This window comes from Oratosquilla oratoria, chromosome 24 (genome assembly GCF_046742065.1).
Source record: "Oratosquilla oratoria isolate Oo_2021 chromosome 24, ASM4674206v1, whole genome shotgun sequence".
Taxonomy (NCBI): Eukaryota; Metazoa; Arthropoda; class Malacostraca; order Stomatopoda; family Squillidae; genus Oratosquilla; species Oratosquilla oratoria.
The window spans coordinates 5,104,274-5,117,178 of record NC_134800.1 but is presented as its reverse complement, the minus strand read 5'-3'; the positions used below and the strand labels follow the sequence as shown (position 1 = coordinate 5,117,178).

Here is a 12,905-nt window from a genome sequence, read left to right as displayed (position 1 = left end):
ATTTTTTCCTGGCACACACTTCCCAACCACTCTATTGGTTCATCTGCTGTAGCATTGAGATCTCCCAATACCATTACATTTACACTTCTCCCCAGAGCCTCTATGCATTTGTTTAGATTGATTAAAAAATGGCAGCATAAGAGAGACGGTTGCAGTACAATTAAGTAGCATTATTTTTCTATGAGAAGATGTTTCCTCTAGCACAAACAAAATGATGTGTGGATGTGGTCCATAGGGCACCCCTAAAACCCTAAAGTATCAACTGAATGCTACTGTGCAGATTTTTACATCATAATAACATGCAGCCAATATCCCAGACGGGGATTAAAACCACACAAACACAAAAAAGGCCTAGCTGCAGATTCAAACTGCCCCAGAAAGAACCACCACACAAAGCACACAGAATGCCTATTACTACAGTGCCCACACTAACAATCCCTAGACAAGAAATACATCTTTCCTGAGTGACTTGTGGTTCCGCTGGGAGGTTGTTGACCGAAGCCACATGTCATCTGCTTCCAAAGCGATTCCTGCATTAATAGGAATAGGTTACAGAGTTCATTTTTATATGCATGCCGACAGCTCTTTCCCATACACAAGGTGGTGGTCAAGTCTAGGCATACACCCATTTCATACACATCAAAACCCATTTTACATCCCTCCCATGGTAGTATCTCATTGATGAAGGGCCTCATATCCCCCACAACTGTTCAGGTTGAAAGTCATGTAGCGAGTGTTTCTGCAGCAGACCCTAGCAGGCAGCTTCATACCCATACCACTTCCTTGTATGGCATCCCTACCCCCAATCCCCTTCCCTCAGCCACTCTGTTGATATAACAGATATTCCTTTATGCCACATCAACTTTTTACCCTTTCAGTCTCCCTACATTTACTCCTATCTTTTGTACTCTCTTCCTTGTTCCACAGACATTCCTCAAATATCTAAGGCCCTTTTTACCCCCACTCATCCACCTCATTCTTTGTCTTACTCTGAAGTTCGTTTCATCTATTGCTATCCCCCCTCATTCTTTCCACGTGTCCAAATTACCTCAGCATACACCTTCCCAATTTGACAGCTCTTATTGTCCCTCACTCTGCCTTACCCCCATATTTCTCACTAAACATCCATGTAATACTTCCCACATCTGTCAAATACATCCTTAAACTTCGTTTGAAGTTTTTGAATTTTAAAAAGTGGTAAGATGTAGCAGTGCCAGATGTCATCGCTATGCTTCTACACATTTTTTGTGCATGTGTAACTAGTGTGTGCAGCCAATTGAATTTAATGAGAGATATTGACTTTAGTGTAGTATACAGCAGGATTCTTCCAGCTAAAGAGCATGATTTGATTGTGTTGAAATTTATTTGAAACTATGATTATAGATTCAGAAGAGTAGTGAAGGAAAAGAATGGTTTTGGTACGTTGACAAAACAGTCACTGTGGAATTGCTGGAGCAGCTGACTGCAGAATTTTTAGCTGTGATGGACAAGTGTCCAGCACGGCTGAAGAAGATGATAAGTGCTTCCAATCATGCATCCTCTGATGAAAGGTCAAGAAACCAGACCATAAGCTCTGCGAATTCCTCATCATCTAGAAGTAATACAGCCTTTCCTTCTAATTTGCCTTCTTCTTCAAGAGGGCACGAGTCTAGTAGTCACCATAAACCTCGTAAGTGTTTCGTTCAAAGGAAAGTTTAGTTCGTAAGGAGTAAGAATAGCACTGTAATGATTTTGAGCTGAAAATTTTATTGAAACCTTTCTGATACTGATTTCTAATGCACATGTTTCTTTATTGTTATTCATAGCAGCTAGCAAGAGTCAGTCCTCACAGCAGCAGCAGCAGCAGCAACAAGCTCCAGCTCGACAGCATCGTCTTAATATTAGTGAATATAATGAAAAGAGAGAAAAGGAGAGACGGGAAAGAGAGCGGGCAGATCGGGAAAGAGAGAGGGCAGACCGGGATAGGGAGAGGGCAGATCGATACCAAGCTCTTGCACACCAAGTTACGGGAATAGGTGCCCATGGTACTTTGCACAACAGAGCCACAGACATAGGAGGTAGTGGGAGGCTCAAACATCCTACAGAAACCGCCACCTCCAAGCATCATAGCCATGGCAACCATAAAGCACATCCACACTCCTCCACTTCTTCGTCCACAGTTGCCTCAAGAGATGTGGCGCGAGGCACTGATAGGAGAGATGCAAGAAGGGACCCAAGTATACGTGTTGATGAAAGGACTAGTGATACTGTGGTTGATGGCAGTGCGTATGAAAAATCCAAACATTCAGTTACTGAAAGTAGACATTTGGTAGATAGTAAGCCAGCTAGGACACAAAGTGAGGCAGTTGATAGGAAGTTAGACATAAAGCAAGAACAAAGACAACCAACCATTAAAGTTGAAAGTTCAAAAGTGAAAACTGAAGTGAAACAAGAACCAAGACAAGTGGAAGTTAAAATGGAACCTATAAAAGTGAAAGAGGAAGTGAAAATGCCTGAAACAATATTCAATAATAGTGATATAAATAATTACGATTTTCTTAGAGACTCCAGTTTACTTGAGGGACCACCTGCAGAGTTGTTTGATAGTTCCGATTCTGAAAGTAAACCCGATATAACGTCACTTTTAGATAGTCCTGTTAGGACATCGTCAAAATCAAAGTCTCCTGTCAGTAAGCCATTGCAAGTAGGCAAAAATCTGAGTGGTGTAGTGCCAACTGAAGTGGATCAGCAGCAACCGCAGGCCACTGCTGCAGCTTCACTTCCAGCTGTTCAAACCCAACAGGTTCAGCAGCCGTCACAGGAAAGACATTATGGCACCAGTAATGGGTCTGTTCCTCATCAGACGACTACACAACCACCAGAAAAGGCACCAGAAACGAGCAAGACTAATCAGTCGGCTCCAAAATCGTCCACAAGTAGAAGCGTAAAAGAGCCTCGCACGCCAACAAAGGTGTCTTCTCAAGTGTCAGGTAGTTCTAGTAGGAAACGGACAGTAAGTGAAAAGAGTGACCCGGAGCTTGTACCTGTTTTGACAAAACTAGAAGCAACTAAGTATGGGCAGGCCCTCAAAGATGGAAGCAAAGTCAAAATTAAGGGTGATGGTGACAGTGGGGAAGTTCATGGGAAGGGTTCAGTGTCTCACGTTGTAGAAACTTCAAGCAAGGTCACGGAACCTGTGCTGAAGGTCAAGTTGCCCATTAAGATAGATCCCTCTCGTGATTCCTATAGTGTGGATTCTCATCCTTCTGTTCCTGATGGTGTTAGTGATGTGCCTGAGAGTAAAAAACATAAACATGAAAATTCTCATCATAAACATAAAAAAGAAAAGAAGCATAAACATAAAGAAAAAGATAAACACAAGGACAAAGACTATAAAGAACATAAAAAGGAAAAGAAACACAAAAAACACAAAGATAAGGATAAAGAGCGTAATGATACCAGTGTTAGTGACAATTGTGGTTTGAAAATTACCATTAATAGAAAAATGTTAATGCCACCAGAGGTTCCTTCATCGCCTAAACCCGAAGGTGGTAGTGGGGTTAAAATAAAGATAAAGAAACCTAAAACTAAGAAGAGGGATCTATTTGGTGCTTCCTCCTCAACATCTCCAGAGAGCAGCCCAGCACGGGATGCGACACCCAACCAGCCCAATCAACCACTCAAGTTGAAGATTAGCAAACTTCACATCAAACCAGAGAAGGAGTCACGTAAGAGGGAGAGAGACCGCAGCCCTGGTGACAGTCACACCGCCAAGATGCCACGTAATGGCAGGTATAGTGGTGACTCTGTGCCCTCCCGAGGCTTTAATTACCAGTGGCCCATTCTTAATCCTACTCCAGCTGCTAATACTCTTAATCAACCCCCTCCCCCATACCCAGGTGCACACAATCCTCTTCCTCCTGCTTTGGCACCATTACCCAATGCACCATCTGCACTTATTCCTGCCATGCATCCAGTAGTACCACCACACATGTCCACTGGTCCTTTCCCATACCCAAATTACTACCAGCAGTACCCGATACATCCTCCCAATTTCAGCTACCCTCCCCCACCATATCCTCCTCCTCCTGCTTATTTCCAGAGTGTGCAACCTAGCTACATTGCAGGACCTCTTCCTCCCCAACATTCCCAGCTGCAGGAAAGCCACATTAGTACCTTAGAAACTCCCAATCCACCCTTGCCCTCAGAGCCACCTCCCGACAGTCCCCCACCACCACCTCCCCCTGAGTAGTGTCATGTAGTTTGCACTAATTGTTATGTTATCATCCCTGCATTCTCCTTTTTGTTAGTTAGAATTCTAAATGTGTGTTGCACATTATTCAGCATTGTTGCTTTTCTGTGTCTGGCTGGTAGAGACAGACTAGAGGTTTCCCTTGGTACATTTGAATGCATGTTCACGGGTAGACAATCCCTTCATTATGGAGGATATTATTTATCTTATTTATTATACTAAGATATTGTACTTATTAATAAGCCCATATTCATGTGGAGTGATTGATTTTTAAACTGTTGGGACAGTGCTAAATTAATTTTTGCAATATTTTGTTCCTTTTACCCCTATTAAAGATTCTAGTTTAATTTGACTAATGGTGTAGTATCTAGTGCAGGTGACTTCTTCTATACCAATATGGTAATGGTGGTGTTTGGATGCTTTGCAGGTTCCCCTAAAGGACTAGGATGACACTAGGTGGGCCTCTGAGCACTAGTGGAGTGTAACACAAGTACACAACTGAGTCTTCCCTTGAGCTGGCTGCTCCATCCCCACGCCCCGTCACTTTTCTATGGCTACCCTGCCTTTACCTTGCCAGTAGTCACAATCAGATTACTCCAAATGGAGATTAATAAAAAGTGACATGGAGCTTGGCCCTGTTTGTGCCCCCTGACAATTCATTTGATGCCAGAGAGGGTGGGTTTGTTATAGACGATTGTTTCTTAGTTGGAGGTGATGCCCACAGTCGTGAGTTCCCCAGTTTTGGGTCCCGTAGACTAGGGTTAGCTTTAGAACAGTATGGCTAGGAAGGGTACAGCTCAGGGTAGACCCAGTGTTTACTGGGTTGTGGTGGTGGTGGTGGTGGTGGCGGTGGCAGTGGTGGCGGTGGTGGTAGTGGTTGTGATTTTGATGGTGGAGTGGACAGGAATGGGCTTGCCTTGCACTTTGTGCCGTGACGACCCCCTTATCTGTCTACACAGCATCACTATACCTTTCCAAATTTTTTTTGATTTTGCCAAATCATTTAAAGTTGTGTGCCATGTTTGAGAGTTGTCCCCAAGGCTAGACACAAGTACATTGCAATCTGTTACTCCAGACACAAGTTAGTGTAGTTGTAGAACACATTCACTTGTATTTTTTGGCACATAATATGTTGCAGTGTTCTGTCAAGCAAACCCTAGTAATGCAACAACCACTGGGGAAGGGCTCCCATGTGCTCCTCATTCTCTGTGAGGAGTGCTACTGTGAGGGTGGCAGCAACATCACTCCTGGAAATGTGACGGGCCGAGGAAAGAGTGGAAAAAGCCTAGCTGAATAGCTCAGTGTACTTTGGCCTCCAGAGTCAGCAGCATCCGCTCCTAGTGGGACTATTGGTCAACACTCGCCTGCAGTCCTGACGACATCGGGGGAATCGAACTTCACATTCAGCAACAAAAGAAAAAGCCAAAGCCTGCACTGTACCAGCAACTGTGTGGCAATGTTTGTACCATTTGTGACCTCATCCAAGCCAGGAAAAGCTTTATATTTACAAAAGCAAAGCCAGATGACTTGCCTGAAGTGTAGTAATTGGTGTTTTTGTGAAGGGCATGTTCTCGGGCTTCATGTGTGAAGATGGAGTGTTTCGTAAAAGCTGGGTGAGCTACTGCCCTGTGGTACTCAAAGCTGTGTGTCTTGAGTACTACAAGACCAAGATGTGTCGTTGCATACAGTGTTCCCTCTTTGGCATAGTGTTTAAGGCAACTCAGGTTACAGTTCAATACATGTTTCATCGTTATAATTATGCTTCATCATCATACATTTCCCAGTAGGAGACTTCTCCACCATAGTGTCTATGTCTATAGCAAAAGCCTAACTCAGGTAACCTAACCATGGAATGACCCGCACTTTTGTTTCCTTTTGCCTTTTCGCGGTACTGTGCTTTTCTCTGTTTATATATTTATTGTCTTGATTAACGATAACCCGGTGGTATGTCAACTTACTGGCCCACTGAGAAACTATATATGGAAATTTGCCTCTCATGGAAAGGAGTTTGCTCAATACCTCTTTATGTGATGAAATTGACCACAGACTTTAATTTTGTATGGCTACTGTTGTACAAAATAAAATCAGTTTTTTGTATATCTTGTCCAATTCATTTCTGACAAATGTCGCTAATCCCTGCATAGTTTCCTCCCTACTTCTTTGCCCTTGAGTTCTCACTGCTAAGGCCATCGTAATGCAAGTGATACAATAAAAGTTAATTGTGATTCTTCATGAATCTCACAACAAATGACAACATTTTTAAGTTCAACATAGCTTACACACATTCAAAATAACCAGACAACACTCGTTCACATTTTTCCTTTTGTTTAACCCATGCTTAGTCTTAAGCGGTCTGTCCTGTGTAAAAGCTTGGCTGTTGCAAAGTAATTTGCATCTCTCGCTTACTCTCAATTCTCTCGCTTTTTTTATAGATAATCTCCAACCCCTTGACCATAGACCTCGCAAAATGAATCGCTGCTTTTGTAGTAGATTGCTAAAATATTCCTTTCTTCTCATTTCCAGTAATTGTCTTGTGTGTGCATGCACATATATATGTATATATGTAATATATATGTATGTATGTCTTGCTGCATTGCCATTAGACTGAGCAAGAAACAGAAGACTCTTTGTCCACAGGGAGCGAAGATGGGAGGGATAATGAACGAGTTCTGGATGGGTTTATACTTTGATTGGGTACCCCCTTGTAAGGAAGAGAGAGCCTTCTAGTGTGTGTGTGTGTGTATGTATATATATATACAGACGCTCCTCAACTTTCGTTTTAGTTAGGTTCCGAACGACCGAATGTAACATGAAAATGAACGTAAGTTGTTACTGTACTATACATCAATAAATTCTATTACCGTATCTTATAAAACACCCCTGAATAATTAACTAAACATAACATTGTAAAATAATAACATTAATTTCAAATAAATTAAATTCAAGCAACATAAATTGAGATGGTGGAGGAGAAGGAGGATGAGGCAAGGCATGTTCAGTCTGTCGTTTGTGCCATGTAAACAATGGATGCAGCGTCATGCGTAAGTATCGTTTGAACTACGGAGAGCGCACTAAACTAAAAAATTCACTCAATTTTTTTTTTACAATTTTTGTTACAGTCAGTTCAAATGTAAAATTGAAAAAACGTAAAATGAATGAACTTTAGTAGACGCTCCTCAACTTACGTTTTAGTTACATTCCGAACGGCCGAACGTAAGTTGAAAATGAACGTAAGTTGTTACTGTACATCCATAAATTCTATTACCGTATCTTATAAAACACCCCTAAATCATTAATTATACACATAACATTGTAAAATAATAACATTAATTTCAAATAAATTGAGATGGTGGAGGAAGAGGAGGATGAGGCAAGGCATGTTCAGTTTGTCGTTTGTGCAATGTAAACAATGGACACAGCGTCATGCGCAAGTATTGTTTGAACTACGGAGAGTGCGCAAAACTAAAAAATTCACTCAAATTTTTTTTTACAGATTTTTTTTAGTCGGTTCAAACGTAAAACGAATGAACGTAAGTAGAGGAGCGTCTGTATATCAGGTTGGGTTAAGAGACGTGTTTATACGTGCACATGACCCTAGTAATGAAGATAGGGGAGGGAGAACTATTTAGAATAATTGAAATATATGGAGAGTTTTGGGAGGAACAAGAATATAGTGGTGTTGAGGGTGTAAATGTATGAATATGAGATATGCCAGTGTATGCAATAGTAGGGAAGTTGTGGCATGAAGGAACAAAGGTGATATTAGACATGTGAATTGAATACTGTGTGTAAGAAGAGAGATGGTCCACATAGTCGGATGGTAGTAGTCAAGTGGGCATCGATGGAAAGCATTTTGTTAGCAGTGAACGGTGCCTCTATCTGTAGAGATAGAAACGGTAAAGGAAAGATTTGAGCAGGGCAGCAGAATGGGAGAATAGAAGTTCAGAGTTATTCTTTTTCAAGCTAAGATTACTTTCCAAGAATGCCAAGTGACTTGGTAGGGATATTAATAAAGTCTAAAATATTAATTGCATAAAACACACAATCAATACCCTGTAGGGTGGTGGGGTGCATTAATGGACTATGCAGTGGTGCCCCAAAGCATTGGAAGATTTCTGGATATTCATATACAGAAGAGAGCAGTATCTGATAGTCATCTGATGGAAGTGAAAAAAAAAAAAAAAAAGGCATGGAAGACCTGAAAGTAAGAAAGTTGAATTTACTTGTTCAACTTGATTACTTTCAACAGAAGAATACCAGGCAAGGTTGTGAGAGGTATAGAACAACATGAAAAGTGGAAGTTGAAATTGAAGTAGAGAAAGAAAGGATATGTTTCAAATAAAAGTACTGAAGTTTGCAAAGACTGTTGGGTGAAGAGGATAGGAGGAAATAGAATGGAAGGCAGTGAAAGGTGGAATGAAGAGGTAAGGGTAGTAGTGGCAGAGAGGCAAGCTTATGAAGGGGATACAGTGGAAGAGAAATGCATGCCAAACGGATTTCATTCCGTCTTCTCTATTTTCTGCATGAAGGGATGGGGTGGGGGGTGTCACCTTGTAACTGATGTAGCCCTGTTGTGGATGTGCTGTGTCTTGCTGCATCCCTCCTGACCTGGGCTGGAGACAGGCATGACCCTTCATCCATGAGGAGCTAAGATAAGAAAGAAATGAGTGGGAGTAGGTGTGTGCCTTGGCTCCCTCCATTATAATGGGAAGATGCCCTTGGTATATAGATACAGGACACAAGGAAGTCTGAAGGCTACATGAGCAGCAGAGTATATGTGAGGGGATGGGAATGAAGTGAATGGATTGAGGTGAAGGTGGGGCTACATCAGGGTTGTGTGATGTCGTTTGGTTATTCAATTTATATATGAAGAGAGAGGAAGGTAAGAGCACAAGACGTGTCTAGAGTTGGGAAGTTGGCCAATTGTTTGCCAGTGACAATACTTGTGGGTTTTTCGGAGGTGAGACTGAAGGAGTGACAGTCTGAGAGTAAATGTGGGCAAAATTACATTGATGAAGTACACAAGGAGCAATGACATTGTTAGGTTGATGAGTGTTTGAAGGGTGAAAGGTTGAAGGAAGTTGGGAACTTTCAAGTATTTGGGGTTGCGTGTGGTGTTGAATGGTGGAATGGATGTGGAGGTGAATTACATAGTAAAGGCAAGTAGATGGCTGGGAAGTGTAATAAGAATTAGGTATGTGGGGGATAAATGTAAAGGTATGAAAGAGTGATTGTACCCATAGTACTGTACAGAGCAGAGATTTTGAATTGAAGAGGCGGAAAGTCCTTGAGAAATAGGTGTTACAAGGACGGACAGAGTGAGAAATGTGGATGGAAAGAGCTATCAGGTATGGTAGTTGAAGGAATGCTAAGGTGGTTAGGAAAGAGTAATGGAAGACGGGCAAAAAAATATGAAAAGAAAGATGGAGTGAACTTGAGAGGAATACTAAGAATGAGGTGGATGGATGGGGTACAGGGGGCTTTGGATGCATGAGGAATGTCTGTGGAACAAGGAAGAGAGTGCAAAAGATAGAAGCAAATGGAGGGAGATTGTGACCCAAATGGATGTTCTTCACATCTCCATAGATTATTTCTAGTGAATGAGGAAGGGATGGGGGATTACCACAATCAAGAGCAGGAGTATACCAGCTCCAGTTGTTGGGCCTTGCTGTGGAGGCACTGTGTCTCGCTGCATTGCTTCAAATTTCACTGACTGGAAACCTGGGGCTAAATTTATGAAATATCCTAACCCATAAGTTTAGACATAAATCTTCAAAATGGTGGAGATTTTGCCTAAATCAGCTGTCCATAATTTCGAGGTTATGTCTAGACATAAGAAGCATTTAGGTCGCCGACATAGGGATTTAGGAAAAATCTCTGCCATTTTGAAGATTTATGTCTAGACTTAGGGGTTAGGTTCTTGTATAAATTTGGCCCCCGTAGCCCCACAGTGACATAATGGTCCTTGGGCCCCTTCCGTAGATCTCTCCAGGAAAGAAACATTGGGGTGTTGTCAGTGTTATGAGGCAGTTTCTATGTTACTAGCTTGTAGCGGATGGTGGAGGGAAGCAGTTACTCTTTGTCAGCTCTCCTTATGTGAAAAAGAAGAGGAAATGTAGTTGGAGCTGGTGGAAATTTAGGGCTCAGTCCTGAGACAGAATGCCAGCCCCTCGGGGTTGCATTTCTGGATGAAAGTGAAGGTGATAGGTTTTCAAGATGATTATGACATCCATCTTACAGGACCAGCACATGCTGATACTCCCCTGGGTGTGTGGGTATAATATATATAGAATATATACACATACATTATGTATACATGCATGTGTGTTTTTCAACCATGATAGAACTATCTATGAAAACTGTTAGCAACCAAACTATCACCTATACATACCTCCAGCTTCCAATTAAAAAGAAAAAGAAAGGGAAAAAAAAAAAATTGGGGTTTGTTACTCCTAATGAGGTATGTTGCATTCTTCACAAGCTTTCCATTTGTAAATACAATCCACACATTCATCCTTTACTCATCAGTTCTAAACCCTCCTCTGTGGATCCCTTTCTCCCAGCACGTAATGAGCAAATATTTACTTCGTCTACTGTTGTCATCAAACACTTGCACTCTTATTTTATATAATTTTCAGATTTCTTTTGTGCCTACTCACAAGTTTTGGATACACCCTTTTTATGGTTTATTATTAATTTATTTATTTTATTTTTTATTTATTATTATTATTATTATTATTATTATTATTTTTTTTTTTTCTGGAATGTGTGTGTGGGGTGATACTACTTTGCCAGAGATGCTCAACACCACACAAAATCCATTTCCACTACATAACCTTCTCCAGGACTGATATTTCAGTCCACAACTTGCTTCATAAAACAGTGAAGTCTTGTTAATACTCTCAGCTATGCTTTTTTTTCCCCTTTCCCCCTTGTAACACTGGTGGCCAAGTCAACACACACATCCAACACTATTAGAAACCCATTCACCCATCCCTCCTGTCTTGGCACCTTGAAGAGATTGATGGATCACCCTGTCTCCTCTTGTATCTGTTTGGATTAAAGGCAGTACAGCAAGGCCCAATATCCAGACCTGGATTACCCCCACCACTTTATGTAATGACCCCCCCCTCCCTCTCTTCATCCACTTGAAATAATCCGTGAAGCAACATTCCCTGAAACCATGTACTGTAATCCCATTGTCCATTCACTCCAATCTTTTACACCCTTGTCCCTGCTCAATACATTCCATGTACATCGAAAGCACCCTTCGCCCCATCCATCCACCTCATTCTCAATCTTCCTTTTGAGATTACTATTGCTTTCCTCACACTCATTGCTAGTCGTTTCTAATTCCATGTGCCCAAACAACCTCAGCGCCAATCTAACGTATCTGACCGTTCCCTTTCCACTACTGCCTCACTTCCACATTTTTTTCTTCTATCCATTCTTGTAATACCTGTCATGCACCCAATTGTAATTGAATTAAAAATTTTGTACCCTCCATAAACTTTCTGTGTACTCACTGTCTCAATTACTTCTGGCAGTATGTTCTTTCCATTTATGTACTTGTATCGTCTTGTCTACTCTGGAAATTCCCGGTGGATGAAGGGTAAAGGTTGCCATGCAATGAAGAAGTGGAGGTAAGCCAGCTTTGGCTGTTGGGACCAAATGTGGAGGTGATCCATCTTGCTCTGTTGCCCATAACCTGAGCAATGGGCAAGAGACAGGGATGACCCTTCACAAGGAGCTAAGGTAGAAGGAATAAAAAGTGGGTTCTGAATGGGTAAAGGATGGGTATATGTATTGAAATACCCAACCCACTTGTAAAGTTTGAATGTTTTGGTATGTGTATGTATCTACAGCTGGACATACTAGATATTGAAAAGACGCCAACCTTCTCCAATCTTCCTCTTCTTTAACTAAGACTTTCCCTTCCCATGTCTTTGATCCTATCATCCCACTCCTGTCTTATTAACATTCACCTAAATTATCATTTCACATTGACCACTCTAAAAAGAATTAACCTCTGCTCTTTTCATTGTCTCTACCACACCAATTACAAAGTATGCATTTGCCTCCCTTGCTGCTTCCATTTGATTCTTGATAATGTACACATCCTTGTTTCACTTGCTGTCCCATTTCAGTGTTCTCATACCAGTGGATGTTCCTTTCCATCTTCCAGCATGTCCATCATTACCCTTCTTTAGGGTTTAACTAATAGACAAATTACAAAACAAGAATGTATTGCACTTTATGCTTACATTCAGGCACCAGCCCATATACTAACGGAATTGGCATAGCTACAGACTTAAGTTGCCTGACGTGCAACTACCATGCAGAAGACAATGAGCACCTCATGCCATACTGCCTATACATACCCTTTCCAGACAACAACATAAGATTTCTTCATGGAGTGATTTATGGGCCGAGCTGGTGGCTGTGACTGGCTTTCTGGGATCTAAAACCCTGCAAGGAAGGAGGAGGACAACAGATTGATATATCACAAGTGAATTGCACCAGTACTCTCTAGTATTTGATGCACAACAGCAGGTGACTGGAACTGGTGTCCTGCAAAATAGACACCAGAAAGAGTGACCTCCCTGATGCCTGTGTTCAAAATCTATCCTTGCCAATATTGGGAAGTCTGACCCTGAGAGACTGTTACCAGATC

General features: G+C 41.6%; 1 protein-coding gene across 5 annotated transcripts in view; it reads left to right on the top strand.

Annotated features, from left to right (window-relative positions):
* The window catches only part of LOC143038398 (uncharacterized), a 41,590-nt gene extending 30,938 nt beyond the window's left edge, over positions 1-10,652 (top strand). For 3 of the 5 annotated variants that reach the window (XM_076207518.1, XM_076207519.1, XM_076207522.1), the window contains 3 exons: positions 1,384-1,669; positions 1,806-3,767; positions 4,659-10,652. In XM_076207518.1, coding sequence (XP_076063633.1) covers positions 1,384-1,669; positions 1,806-3,767; positions 4,659-4,681 — 2,271 coding nt within the window. In that variant the 3' untranslated portion in view covers positions 4,682-10,652. Of the gene's footprint in view, positions 1-1,383; positions 1,670-1,805; positions 3,772-4,658 lie in introns of all 5 variants that reach the window. The other 2 variants (XM_076207520.1, XM_076207521.1) reach the window with 2 other exon arrangements.
* The last annotated feature ends 2,253 nt before the right edge of the window (positions 10,653-12,905 follow it).